Here is a 15661-nt window from a genome sequence, read left to right as displayed (position 1 = left end):
AATCATTGATTTTCAGTCTCTTTACCTGAATAGAAAGTCTTCTGCTGCTACCAGACACTACAGTCCTCTCAAACCAGTGTATAACGTCTGGAAACTGGATTTGCTGAAGATATTCAATCTGCAAACAAGAAAATGCATTAAATATGCATGAAATCTGTTCACATAAACAGCATATAACACTTACATTAAAACATGTTACAGAAAGGAAATTCCAATTACTAATTCTAAGACCAACATTAATTATTTGGACTTGTAGACTAAAGCACAGAAAATGACAATTTAAGTATAATTTTTCTTTGTTAGTACACTGAGGTTTAAGGCACCTTGACGTCTTGGACCACTACAACTACAAAAACACTAACGTGAAACAGTGGTGAACAATACTGCGAGAATCACAATGGAACAAATCTTCTTACTCTAATAATTGTCTATGGGTGAGAAGACAATGGCTTGCAAAGCACTATATCATGGTTACTCTTCAACAACTGAGGAGATACATTTCATGCAGACAGGAATTATTTTTACTGTTCACCCTACTTCTAAAGTAACATATTACTAACAGACTATCACAATTTTGTATGACAAACATTCTTTCACTGCAGACAATCCCACTAGCAAGTTAATCCCCCCATCCCGGCCACTACAGTTTTTAATAAATTCAACAGTATACAATCTTCTTCCAGCTTCCTGAAAGTAGTTCAAAAATGGTTCAAATGGCTCTGAGCACTATGGGACTTAACATCTGAGGTCATCAGTCCCCTAGAATTTAGAACTACTTAAACCTAACTAACCTAAGGACATCACACACATCCATGCCTGAGGCAGGATTCGAACCTGCGACCGTAGCGGTCATGCGGTTCCAGATTGAAATGCCTAGAACCGCACAGCCACTCAGGCCGGCTCCTGAAGGTAGTGGGGCATTTGCTAATCCGACAGACAAATTTACATATCTGAATATACTGCACTTGGAGCATCACTGTAAGAGAGGTTTTTATGTATCTTAACAGTGTTTTCCAAATTACATGATAGGTAGATTTTATTAATACAGTGTTTTAACTTTTCTTGAAAACTAAGAAACACAGCTAAGTATCATTTACAGTCCCAGAAAAAACTTTAACTTTATGTAAAATCATAAAGACTGTAAAGTACAATTTATTACTTTTTGGAAGCATGCAGAAATTTATAGATCTTCAATAATTTCTTAGGTCTTTTCTTTCGTAAATTATTTCTTAATTTTGAGCAAGCTGGCACGAGTGTGGCAGTCGGAAATTTTAACACGAGAAATAGTTATAGTTATGTAGTTAAAAAGAAAACTTGTGAAACTTGTAAAGCTGAAATTACAACCCTAAACGAACAAATTTCAAGCCTACAATTCATAGTCAATAATTTAAAAAGGGAAATAGCTGCACTGAAGAAAGAAATCGGCGAAGTGCAAATGCTGGAAAATTCGTGTGAAGTGAAACAAGATACATGTGAGAAATCATCCGAATGGATAGCAGTGTCGCAAAAAGTTCGATCGCAAATCACGAAAACTGTTAAAAGTGTTGCTTTCTTAGATAAAAACAAATATGATGTCTTGTGTCATAACGAGTGTACAGCCGATCTTGATGTTGTAAAGACCTGTAATTCGGACACCAACAGTACACTTGGAAACAGTGGGAAGGGCAAACACGTATCAATAAGGAAAAAGTGTTGTATTCTCTTGCTTGCCGACAGCCATGGCAGAAATCTATCAAGCATGCTCCGAGAGAAAAATCGAGAAACGGCAGTGACTAGCATAGTGAAACCTGGAGCGGGAACACACAATGTCATAGACACTTCTTCAGATGAACACAATACAGGATAATGATTTTATAGTATGTATAGTGGGTTCGAATGACATAGCCAAAAATGAAGCCAATGCCTGCATTAAAACGCTACAGAACTTTCTAGAAGTGAATAAATCTAGGAACACAATAGTAGCCATTGTGCCTCATAGACATGACCTAATTTAAAGATTGTGTGTTAATAAAGAAATTAGGAAAACTAACATCAAAATTAAGAAATTGTGTGCAGGATACGCAAAGTGTGATGTACTGGACATAAGTAAACTACATTGAAATCTGCACACCAAACACGGAATGCACCTTAATTACGACAGAAAAAGTGTTATGTGTGATCACATCAGTGAAATAATTAAAGAAAGACTATTACGAAATACATCTGTCTATCAGCTTCCTGAAGGACTTACAGGCAAAAATGAGGAAAGTAAATTCGACAAGAACAAAGAAAGCAGGAAAGAGGAGACATCAGAAGATCCACAAAGGACTGCAGCAGCTACACCTGTAAGTGTTAATTTAAGATCAAGGCAGAATATACCCAAGAAGGAGGTTTTTTTTTCTATCCCCCTTTGAGGAAAGAAAAAACTTAGCATCATCAAACAAGTTAAAGATAGCATCATCAAACAAATTAAAGATACACCATAAAACTTGCAAAGGACTCCATCAGCAAACTGTAGTAAATAAGGTAAAGTCTGAACCTCCTCACCAATCTACAAAAAAATTAAACAAAACAATTCTTGATCTAAAAGTATACATCCATAACGTACAAGGGCTCAAAACCAAACTTAATGAATTAGAAATTTTGTTATCAAGTTCGAGTGAACTGTCACATACACAGATATTATGCATTAATGAACATTTCATGAGGTCTTTTGAAATATGAAGTGTTGTGATACCAAATTTTAAACTCGTAGGTCACTTCTCAAGAACATCTTACAAAGGTGGAGGTAGTTGCATATTTGTAAAAGACAACATTACTGCTACACCTCTTGATATTTGCAATTCGTATAGTACTGAAAAAGATATAGAACTACCAGGTGTAGAGCTTACAGATCTAAATGTTTATATAACAGCACTTTACAGGTCACCCTCTGGTAACATAGGGACTTTCTACAAAAATCGAGCACCAGTAATAGAAAATCTAAGTAAAAGAAAATCATATAGTGTTCTAATATGCGGTGACTATAATATAGATTTTCTCTCAGAAAACTCTAGCCATCTAAGCATTAAAAATTTTATGAACAGCTACAACCTAGACCTAACGGTCAACACTACAACCAGGATAACAAATCACAGTACCACTTGTCTGAATCAAGCAGCAAGCAATATAAATTGTACTGTATCCTACATCAAACTAGGGTTTTCAGACCACAATGCATTAATTATGCAGGTCTGGTTGCAAAATAACAATCACGAATACAATAAAATCACTGTACAGAGGAGAAACTTCAAATAAAACCCACGTGCATACTTTCCTCTTTGATATACAAAATGAAAACTGGCAAAATGTATAAGATGCTCAAACAGTAGACAGCAAGGAAGCATTAGATCATCACAAAGAAAAAGAGAACTTTTTTACATTAGCAAATCCAAACTAGGCAGTAGTGAAGCATTTAAGTCATACTTTACTCTATATAAAAAGATATTAAGGAAAGTAGTAAATGCAGCCTAAAAGCTACGGAATGATGATAACCTCAAATTGTCATCAAATAAGAGCAAAAGCATGTGGCAACTTAGTAATATGAATACTAATAGAGGAAAACAACTACAAAGTGATATTACCTTTAAAATAAATGGAAAATTAGTCTCCAGTGGGAAAGAAACAGCAGAGGAATTCAATAACTACTTTACAGAAACAATAGAAAACCTGGCTAACCATCTTAAAAATAAGTGCCCCTTACAACTAGAACCAAACGTATGCTCTGAGAATATTTTTAAGGCCCACATCTGAAATTGAAATAGAAAAGACACTTCACAGCAATTTTTTAAAAAAAACATCATCTGCTGGACAAGATCAAATTCCATGCTTCCTCCTTCATAATTGCAGTAACTTTATCAGTAAACCCCTAGCCCACATAATAAACTTCTCATTCCTGAATGGTACATTTCCTGGTATGCTCAAAATTGCAAAAATTATATGTGTCCACAAAAAAGGAAGCAAAGAGGATCCCAGTAATTATCGACCCATTGCACTGCTTTTCAACATTTAGTAAAGTATTTGAGTACATAATGGCCACCAGAATCATGTCCTTTCTAGACAAAGAAAATATCCTGTCACCTGCTCAGTTCGGCTTCCAAAGTAAGAAAGCTACAAATGACGCAATACAAGAATTTCTAGATCATGCACTGGAGCTTGTGGACAAAAAACTCCCAGCCATAGGTATCTTCCTAGATCTAACAAAGGCCTTCGACATGGTTAAACATAGTACACTTTTGCATAAGATGCATTGCTATGGAATAAGAGGAAACGCCTATGACTGGTTTAAAAGCTATCTGGAAGATCGACAGCAGTATGTCGAATTAAACGAAACTAAGCTCTCAGGTACAGCTAGCACTGTACATTCCTCCATACATACCATAAAGCAAGGCATTCCCCAAGGCTCCGTCCTGGGCCCCTTGCTGTTCTTACTTTACATAAATGACCTTCCTCACAGTCTACCAGACACAAAAACCCTTTTGTTTGCTGATGACACCTCTGTACTCATATCTGCACCTGAACAAATTCTCCAATCTAATATAGATGGGACCACAGATCAAATAAGTCGATGGCTTCAAAGTAACAGGCTGCTTCTTAATGCAAAAAAGACAATTGGAATAACCTTCCACACTGCCCAAAACAGAAATCCGTTACTACCAACTATATCACTGGAAAAAAATAATGTTAAACTTGAAAATTAAATAAAATTTTTGGGGGTCACTATTACTGATACGCTCACATGGAAAAGGCACATTGACGTTACCAGCACTAAACTTAGTAAAGTATGCTTTATGATTAGATCAATAAGGAACGTCACTAACACAAGTACCCTAACCACAATGCACTATGCACTCTTTCACTCTGTACTTAACTACGGCATCATCTTCTGGAGCCAAAATTCTGAATCAATTAAACTCCAAAAGAAGACAGTCAGAACAATTATGTTCATAAAACAAAGAGAAACTTGTAAACCATTATTTAAGAAACTAAATACACTCCTGGAAATGGAAAAAAGAACACATTGACACCGGTGTGTCAGACCCACCATACTTGCTCCGGACACTGCGAGAGGGCTGTACAAGCAATGATTACACGCACGGCACAGCAGACACACCAGGAACCGCGGTGTTGGCTGTCGAATGGCGCTAGCTGCGCAGCATTTGTGCACCGCCGCCGTCAGTGTCAGCCAGTTTGCCGTGGCATACGGAGCTCCATCGCAGTCTTTAACACTGGTAGCATGCCGCAACAGCGTGGACGTGAACCGTATGTGCAGTTGATGGACTTTGAGCAAGGGCATATAGTGGGCATGAGGGAGGCCGGGTGGACGTACCGCCGAATTGCTCAACACGTGGGGCGTGAGGTCTCCACAGTACATCGATGATGTCGCCAGTGGTCGGCGGAAGGTGCACGTGCCCTTCGACCTGGGACCGGACCGCAGCGACGCACAGATGCACGCCAAGACTGTAGGATCCTACGCAGCATCTCTACGATCGTCTCCATGGGAGAATAGCAGCCTGCATTACTGCGAAAGGTGGATATACACTGTACTAGTGCCGACATTGTGCATGCTCTGTTGCCTGTGTCTATGTGTGCCTGTGGTTCTGTCAGTGTGATCATGTGATGTATCTGACCCCCAGGAATGTGTCAATAAAGTTTCCCCTTCCTGGGACAATGAATTCACGGTGTTCTTATTTCAATTTCCAGGAGTGTATTTTGCCTCTCCCATGCAAATACATACTAGAATTATTATTCTTTACCAAAAAAAAGTATCAACAAATTTAGCAAAAATATGGATTACCATGATTATGACACAAGATCAAAAACCTCTCTAAGAATACTTCCTCACTCAACAATACTGTACAGTGATGGTGTCAAGTGCATGGGAATAAAATTATACAACCATCTTCCAACTTTTATACAAGACAGCTAAGAAATAAATAAATTCAAACAGACGGTGAAATCTCTTTTAATAAAAGACTGCTTTTATACCATCCAGAAATATTTGGAATCAAAATTGTCTTAGTGCATGATAATGTATCAAAGCTGAATGTTGTTAAGTCAATTTCGTCACATCATGTAACAACTCTCTGTAAAACTGTAACTTTAAGTAACATAATTTGTAGGTAATGTAAAATAATCATTCTTCTGTGTTCTTGTTTACTGTTTTAGACTCCTGTAAACTGTATATTTGTATTGACTTATCCCATATCAGTTGTACAAGCCATTGTACTGATTTGATCCATGGGACAAATAAATAATAAATAAATAAATAAAAGCCTGTAGATAGAGCAGATTTCCTCAATGGATGCAGTGCTAGCATGGCAAGAAAAGAGGCACTACTAAAGTAGTTGTATGAATGAGGTAACGTTTTGAAAATATAAATCATACGAATTTACTCCTGTTTCCAATGCAGTCACAGGTAATTTTTAGTAACATCTAGTTTGGCTGTAATTTGTTACAATGGACCATTATTTAAAATATGTAAATTCTTCATTTATAACAATTTAGTTCTCCACCATACGCTGTATAATAATAATAATAATAATAATAATAATAATAATAATAATAATAATCTGACCACAGTTGTACCTGCAGCATAGGACACGAATGTTGAGGGGGAGAACAGGGAACTGGAAAACTTATCAGTCCTTTGAATGGTTATGGTTTTATACATGGGCGTAGAATTTCCTGGTAATTTAGAAAACGAAAACAGGGAAATAGACACATTTTGGAAATATTTTGGATGTGCAGCAACATGTTCGCTGCGTATTTTCGTATTACGAAAGTATACACTCGAATTTCACCAAACGCTGCATGTAACTTTCTGAATCAGTGAAATCGAGGTTGAGATGCGCTTTTGTAAGCCAGTCATGGCTCATGTCACGTGATCTCACCAGCTGATGACACCGGCTATCCAGAGCATAGGACACGTGATGTAGTCAGCCAACAGTAGCATCACTGTTAAGTAGTCCGAACACACAAACGGGGAAAGTTAATAGTTTTAATTAATATATGTATGTTGCTACAAGAAAAGCAAAGCTTTCACATATAATATTGGTCTCTAAGGTTAATAAGCTGCAAGAGAAGCTAAGCTTTCGCATATAATGTTGAAATTTTTTTGCATGTGTTACACTTTAAGATATATCACACAAATGTGCCAGTAAAATTTTTAATAATGAAATAAATGTCTGATCTTCAGGGTTCAAAATTCTTCTAAATGGCTCTTCATCAGAGAGTTGATTTTTAAATGAGAGTCAAATCCTCTGTGATTTAAGAAATTCATGGTACATTCTCGCACATAGTTCAACTTACGAAAAAGGATATTTACTTTGAAAGTAAAGCTTTTCAAACTACCATTCGCAATATTTTCCCGCGACCTGTTAAAAAACTTGTGTGCGGCTCCAGTGTCGTGGTTGCTTGTCGCTCTGTTGACTCAGTGTTACAAATTGGTTCATTTCAGCAGTTGCCAAACAGCACAAATAACAGGTGACACCACACTTGCACAGCTACCATGCTGTAGGAAGCCCGTATGTACATACGTGTAAAACATAGAAAGATCATACAATGTGTCATAAAAGAAACAAGGCGTCACAGGATACTCCACGAGCATCAGAATTTCGTGAACCATACTAAAATGTGTACATTTAAAGTCCACATTCATATTCCAGATTCCCAATAAAGTAGACTTCGACCTGATACTTAGATTTTCAGTGTGGTTTTTGGGATGTAAATTTTCTTGGAGCACCAGTACTGTGTTACATCACATTTGGTTCTTTATTATGGTGTAATGCCGTATGTTCTAGAAGATGAAAAAGTGCACTTGAAATGCAGCGAACAGTTGAAACTAGCCAGTACTGTGGAATTAAACATTTCGTTTCAAATACATTGTCTGCCTCTGTGGAAAAGGTTAATTATGTGAATGTATTTTAATTCACTTGATAGCTCCCGGCCACAGATATCAGTTTTGTTTTCATTTGACGTGAGAAGGGGAAACAGCAAAATCACTAAATGTAAACACGGATCACGTGGTGACTACCCACTATAACTCAGACTGCTGTCCGCATCTGCCCCAAATCTACAATATTTGCTAATCGGGTCAATACTAAAAAATAAAAAAATAAAAAATAAATAAAAATATAAATAAAAGAAATAAAAATAAATTATTTTCATCCTGTAGCACTAATATTTCTGAAAAGCCTGAAACGTAAAACATGTGTGTTCAAGGAAATGTAAGACATGCTATTTGTTCTCAGGTGTGCCAAAGTGCAGTGCCACGCATCTTCATACAGCATTCCTCTATCGCATGTCACTGTATTTCGCTCTTTGGAACTGAAACGTGTATATTTTGTAATGAATGCCATCAAATTAAATTCAGGACAATGGAAATTGAAATGTCCTGTGGTGCCTCTCCTGCTCCCAGTCGGCCGGTTTGACAGCCTAACCCTCTTTAAAAAAGAATCTCGCAATTAATAGCGGATGGGATTACTTGTAATTTGGAGAACATGATCTCTTCAGAAAATTTCCCCTCTTTATTGCTGTTTTGTGTGACATAAAATTAAATATATTTATTTTATTTATTTATTTATTTATCCATCTTTAAGCATTTACATGCAATCGATGTTGTCATGAGTAATGTACAATTTACATATTAAGAAATATAACTATTGTGAGATATCACGCAAAGCTAAAGTATACATTTTAGAAGAACATACATAATAAAGGAATACATTTGATACATAAAGATATCCCACAAAACTAAAGTGTGCATTTTAAAGAATGTGCATAATAGAAGAATACATTTCATACATAAGAATTTCTCCACATGTTTAACAGTTAAATGTGGAACTACAGAGACAAAAAAAGCTTAGGAAGAGGTACAAACAGAGCTGCAAGTTGTTTCGTAAGTCAGGTCTATTTTCGAAGTGTTTTCAAATTCTTTAACACTGTAAAAAGCTTTATCTTTCAGCCATTTTTTAGTCTTACTTTTAAATATATTAAGAGAGACACAATGTGCCTGCACAGGTAATGTATTGAAAAGCCTTATTCCCATGTATTTATAACTGTCTTGTGTTTTCTTGAGTCGAGTTGTTGGTATGTCTATCTTAAATGTTTGACAAGTGTTATGATTATGAAAGGACTGCCTAAGGTTGCAACTGTTGAAGTTTTCTTTTATATACAAAAGGCAGCTGTATATAAAAATAGAAGGGACTGTCATTATCTGCAATTCTTTGAAGTATGACCTACATGATATGTTATTTTTGGTAATCCCAGAGATGCTACTGATGGCTTTCTTCTGCCAAATAAAAAGTTTCCTGGACCATGGAGAATTACCCCATAGAAGAATACCATAGCTAATATAGCAATGAAAGAATGCATAATAGGAATTAATCAGCAGGCTTTCAGAAACACAGGTGTGTAATTTTTTCAGTAGATAGAAAACTTGCAAAAGCTTTCGAGATATGTTGTCTATGTCGCTCTGCAAGGTTAATTTCATATCTAAATATATGCCAAGAAGTTTGGTAGATGTGTACTCAATATCAGCATTGGATAAGCTGAAGGATACATTTACAGTCTTTTCATAGTTAATAGCTAACTCATTGGCTTTGAACCACATATTGGATAATCTGAGAAAATCTTTACTTTGCTCCTTCAGTTTATTTATGTCCTTCCCTGAATTGATGAAAGTTGTATCATCTGCGTAAAGCACAGATTTTCATGGCATATTGCTGGGCAGGTCATTTATAAATGTTATAAACAGTAATGGCCCAAGCACTGATCCTTGGGGTACCTCTAGTGACATTCAATAACTGTGACTTTTGACTGCTGTAGCTTACAGTTTCCTTTCTGTTACTGAGATATGATTTAATGAGGGAGAGTTCCAGATCCCTAATGCCATAACACCATAGTTTCTCCAGCAGTATTGCGTGGTTTACAGAATCAAATGCTTAGCTTAAGTCCACTAGTGTGGCTTCAGCAGATAATTTGGATTCAAAAGAAGATTGCACATTAGAAACAACATTTTCAACAGGATTAATTGTTGATAACTGGGCCCTAAAACCATATTGAGACTTAGTCAGTACATTGTTTTTTGACAAATGCATGTTAATTTGCTTTTGTATACAATATTCAATTATTTTTGAAAAAAATAGGTATCAGAGAAATTGGACGATAATTATTAGTGCAGTTTTTATCACCCTTTTCGTGTAATGGAATTACTACTGTCTTCTTTAGACATTCTGGAAAAATATCACTGTCAAATATTCAGTTTATGAGTGGGCTGAAAGGGAATGATAACAAGTTGATTATTTTCTTCATCACGAAATTTGAGAGGCCATAAATATCTTCTGATCTGGAGTCACTTAACTTTGCCACTGATTTAATTACATCACTTATTTCCACATATCCCCAATTACAGGTTGGCACTGTATCAGCAAAGTTTTGTAAAAACTGGTTTATATAAGTGGATTGTGAATTTGATTTTGAACTCTTCTTATGAGGAGATGAGGGATTAGGGTTTGCTGCATTGATAAAAAAGAGATTAAATTCATCTGGGGTGACATTAACATCAGTTTTAACTTTTACACTACGACTACCTGTACATAATTCTGCTTTAATGACCCTCCACACAGCCTTACACTTCTAATTGGAGTTTTTAATGAAGATATCATTTCCTCTACATTTTGCTTATCTGATTTGTGATCTATAGTGTCTCTTGAGGCTAACATACGTTGCATTGTCAACACCACCATTTTTTACCTTATCATAGCATATCAAAACCATTAATCTTAGCTTCTGTAAATATGGAGTGAACCACCTATGTGAAGTAGTTCTATCATGCTTTCTTGCCATAGTTTTGTTTCGTTTGGTAACCATTGGACAGGAGGTATTGAAAATTTCAGATATAGTACTAACAAACCTGCTACAAGCCTCCTCAACATTGTTGGAAGCATATATTATATTATTCCAGTTTAGTACCTTCAGCTTATGCCTCAAGCTATTTATGCTTTTATCATTGAATAACCTGACATACTGGGTTGGCACACAATCCCCCATTGTTTCATTAATTGTTAGTTTTACCCATATACCTTTGTGATCTGTCAAATGGTCGACATTAAGGAGTCCCAATTCAAAATCATCTCTATGTATATTTGTGAAAAAATGTCGAGACAAGAATGTTGTCTCGTGGGACTATAATTTGCACAGAAGAGATTGTGGGATCTTAGCATGTTAAGCAAATTATTATTTTGGTGTGTTTTTCCCTTACATCAAAATTTAAATTTCCTAAAATTACTGTCTTCTGTTTGGTATATTTTTCTGTACGGTGAATAAGTTTATCTAAACACTCTACAAATTGATCGGCGTCACTATCAGGAGAATGGTATATTGAAATAACTGTGAGTTTTAATGTTGGTAGTAGCATTACAGCCGCTTCAAGAATGCCTTTAACACATATGTTCCTAACATCAAGCACAGTATATATTAACCCTTGGTTGTCACTTCTATCTATTGAGGAACCCCCATAACCTTCATTGGGTCAGCAGTAACTTGTAATTAAATTAAAACATGGTGGTACATACAGTTTTATCTCTTCTTCTCTTAACCATTGTTCATTAATACATAATACTATTCTATTGTTTCCATTCAATACAGCACCAAGTTCATCAGTTTTATATTTCAGAGACCTAATATTTATGTGCATGAATAATATTGATTTTTCACAGCAAGAGGGAAGATGCGTGGTGTCTCGGGCCCAACTGGATGCACACATGGTGGTTTGCCTTTCACTGGTCCTCATATTTGGTGTGGTGATGGTGTTATGTTTCGGTAGTGGCTGGACTTCCTTGTGGCAGGCCATAAAAAATCATTACTTCTCTGTGGTATATTTTTGGTTCTGTTTGAGGCTCGGGTGGCAGACATTTTTATTTCACTTCCGGCATAATTTATCTGGCATGGGGGATTTGATATAGGCCTACTTGATAACACATTAGTGTGTGATGGCTGATTTGATGGACTAGTTAGATATAGCATACATGAAACCAATAAAGACAAAAGACAGGCAAGAAAGTTTTTCTCTCTAATCTTGCTACAGCTTTACATGGCATGCTTTCCTTTCTGCGAAAGAATCTATTACCTCATCAAAGTTCGTCAAACGTTTCGCTACATGAAAAATCAACATGTCGAAACCTAATGTGAAAAAGATGTTAATACAAATAATACACAAGACTGGCGTGGTTTCTCGATCTGATTCTGTCTCTTCTGCCACTGTCTGCTAGATAAAACAAAATAGGCCTTTCTAATATTGCAGCAATTTTGTAACACATACCAAATAAACGAGACTGTTTTGGCACCAATGGTCATTATTATAATGCGACAGTATATAACTCACGAAGTACCAACATCAAATGTCTATTAGGCCTACAACAAGCAAAAAGATTTATGCTAGGAAATAGTTTCACATTTCATTCATATGTACCAATTTCTCGAGCATGAGATCCAAAGTAGTATAACGAAACTTTTACATAGATTTTGAATCGTCATATTCTTCCATAATTTGTGTGATGTCCCCGTTTCTTCTCCTTTCTCATTCTAACAAACGATCTTCTCATCACCAATTCTGTAGCTGTTCCTGCCATTGTCAAAATTTGTTCGCCAATTAACTTCACTAGCCCTGTCAGAATCACAGGTGGAGTTATCCCACGATTATTCTCCGGTTAGGTGTTGTTACATGTTCGTACAACACGTTTTCCGCATTACTTCCAGAATAGAACTTAAGCGGCTGCTAGCTGGGGACTGTACAACTGGTCCTTACTAGTGTAGTGATCTGGCCTAAAATTTTCTGTCAAAATTTCATTTTCTTGGATACACCGAGAAGATAATACGTAATCTTTCTCACCTGTTATTCCTATTAGTCATTTATCTACATTCTGGTAGTCTGAATCTATGGATTTCACTAGTACTTATAACAGCACTGATCATTCGCAAAACCCAATCAACCTTATAATCAGACAGCGATTGGCATTCATCCGTTTGCCTTTACTCCACCTAGCTCGTATAGCCTGTCCCCTTTTGTCTGCGGGAAGTTTATTTCTAGATGTGACAAGGATTCACATGACAGAGACATCAAGTACATTATGCACTTCATTCAGAAATCAATTTATGATTCATTCAGAAATCAACTAAAAATGTGCCCAAAAAACAACAGGGATGAGTTTCAAAATCATATGAATAATCGATAGGCCAATGCGCGCTGGATGCTAGGCGCTTTGTGAAACAAATTTTTTTTCCTCAAGAATATGAAATTGGCGCCTCCTTTTCCCGGTAGCATCTACCTGCTTGCTCCGACTGCTTGTACAGCCAACAGCCACATTCCTGTAGCGTGTAGCCAGAAGCGGGAGAATCTACTACTCAAATGCGACTCAACTGCGCATGCGCATGAGCCCGCTCGTAACTGCTAAAACAAATCTAATGTAAACAGTTGTGACTTCACACTCATCGGAGGTTTTTTTTCTGAAGTATTGCATAGTCTTCCTAAAGCCTTTGACACATTTTGCTCTTGGCAGATGCGTGCATGTGCACTGTGTGTCGTTGTTGTATACGGCGCATTTCCTTCGCAATTTAAGTTATTTTCGTTTTTTTCTCTCGTTTATGTCTTATTGTTGAAGTATTATTCTGCAGTAGTGGGATACAGTAATATCCTTTGTTAGAGTATCGTTTCTTACCATTCAAAATTACAAAAATTTAACTGAAAACTAAAACAATGAAAAATTTCTGGAGTTCTAAAAAAATTCCCTGGTTTTTCCCGGTTTTCTCCCGGATGAAAAAATTACCAGGTTTTTACCGGATCTCCCAGTTGTCCAGGGTCGTATACACCCTGGAGAAGATCCACGAAGCCTTAAAGATGCTGTTCCTTTCAACAATAAATTGTTGGTAATTGTTTTTCTGGGTTAATTGGTGAAAGCTATCACAAAAAGTAATAAGACCAATCAATTTGCTCTGTTACATATCATGTAACATTGATTTTACCAAAATATGTTATATACACTCCTGGAAATGGAAAAAAGAACACATTGACACCGGTGTGTCAAACCCACCATACTTGCTCCGGACACTGCGAGAGGGCTGTACAAGCAATGATCACACGCACGGCACAGCGGACACACCAGGAACCGCGGTGTTAGCCGTCGAATGGCGCTAGCTGCGCAGCATTTGTGCACCGCCGCCGTCAGTGTCAGCCAGTTTGCGTGGCATACGGAGTTCCATCGCAGTCTTTAACACTGGTAGCATGCCACGACAGCGTGGACGTGAACCGTATGTGCAGTTGACGGACTTTGAGCGAGGGTGTATAGTGGGCATGACGGAGGCCGGGTGGACGTACCGCCGAATTGCTCAACACGTGGTGCGTGAGGTCTCCACAGTACATCGATGATGTCGCCAGTGGTCGGCGGAAGGTGCACGTGCCCATCGACCTGGGACCGGACCGCAGCGACGCACGGATGCACTCCAAGACCGTAGGACCCTACGCAGTGCCGTAGTGGACCGCACCGCCACTTCCCAGCAAATTAGGGACACTGTTGCTCCTGGGGTATCGGCGAGGACCATTCGCAACCGTCTCCATGAAGCTGGGCTACGGTCACGCACACCGTTAGGCCGTCTTCCGCTCACGCCCCAACATCGTGCTGCCCGACTCCAGTGGTGTCGCGACAGGCGTGAATGGAGGGACGAATGGAGATGTGTCATCTTCAGCGATGAGAGTCACTTCTGCCTTGGTGCCAATGATGGTCGTATGCGTGTTTGGCGCCGTGCAGGTGAGCGCCACAATCAGGACTGCATACGACCGAGGCACACAGGGCCAACACCCAACATCATGGTGTGGGGAGCGATTTCCTACACTGGCCGTACACCTCTGGTGATCGTCAAGGGGACACTGAATAGTGCACGGTACATCCAAACCGTCATCGAACCCATCGTTCTACCATTCCTAGACCGGCAAGGGAACTTGCTGTTCCAACAGGACAATGCACGTCCGCATGTATCCCGTGCCACCCAACGTGCTCTAGAAGGTGTAAGTCAACTACCCTGGCCAGCAAGATCTCCGGATCTGTACCCCATTGAGCATGTTTGGGACTGGATGAAGCGTCGTCTCACGCGGTCTGCAAGTCCAGCAAGAACGCTGGTCCAACTGAGACGCCAGGTGGAAATGGCATGGCAAGCCGTTCCACAGGACTACATCCAGCATCTCTACGATCGTCTCCATGGGAGAATAGCAGCCTGCATTGCTGCGAAAGGTGGATATACACTGTACTAGTGCCGACATTGTGCATGCTCTGTTGCCTGTGTCTATGTGCCTGTGGTTCTGTCAGTGTGATCATGTGATGTATCTGACCCCAGGAATGTGTCAATAAAGTTTCCCCTTCCTGGGACAATGAATTCACGGTGTTCTTATTTCAATTTCCAGGAGTGTATTAGCAAAAGAAAAACTTGATTATTTTTATGTAGTGGCAATGACAAAGAGATGGCAATTCTTCTGGGTTGCATAGGAAGCTGAAAAAGTGAATTAAAATTTGTGCTGCAGCCTGGACTTGATCCCAGGTCTATTAGCTTACTAGGCAGATATGCTGACCATTACACCACCGCAACATTATGG

The 15661-nt window shown here is 38.2% G+C and overlaps 1 protein-coding gene across 2 annotated transcripts in view; it reads right to left on the bottom strand.

Annotated features, from left to right (window-relative positions):
- Positions 1 to 15661, bottom strand: part of LOC126354548 (nardilysin-like) — a 342605-nt gene that overhangs the window by 55332 nt on the left and 271612 nt on the right. For both annotated transcript variants that reach the window (XM_050004292.1, XM_050004300.1), the window contains exon 19: positions 26 to 118. In XM_050004292.1, the coding sequence (XP_049860249.1) occupies positions 26 to 118 (93 nt within the window). The remainder of the gene's footprint in view (positions 1 to 25; positions 119 to 15661) is intronic.

The sequence above is a fragment of the Schistocerca gregaria genome, chromosome 1, assembly GCF_023897955.1.
Source record: "Schistocerca gregaria isolate iqSchGreg1 chromosome 1, iqSchGreg1.2, whole genome shotgun sequence".
NCBI classification, from domain to species: Eukaryota; Metazoa; Arthropoda; class Insecta; order Orthoptera; family Acrididae; genus Schistocerca; species Schistocerca gregaria.
The sequence above is the reverse complement of the archived record's forward strand: the minus strand, read 5'-3'. Positions and strand labels throughout refer to the sequence as shown.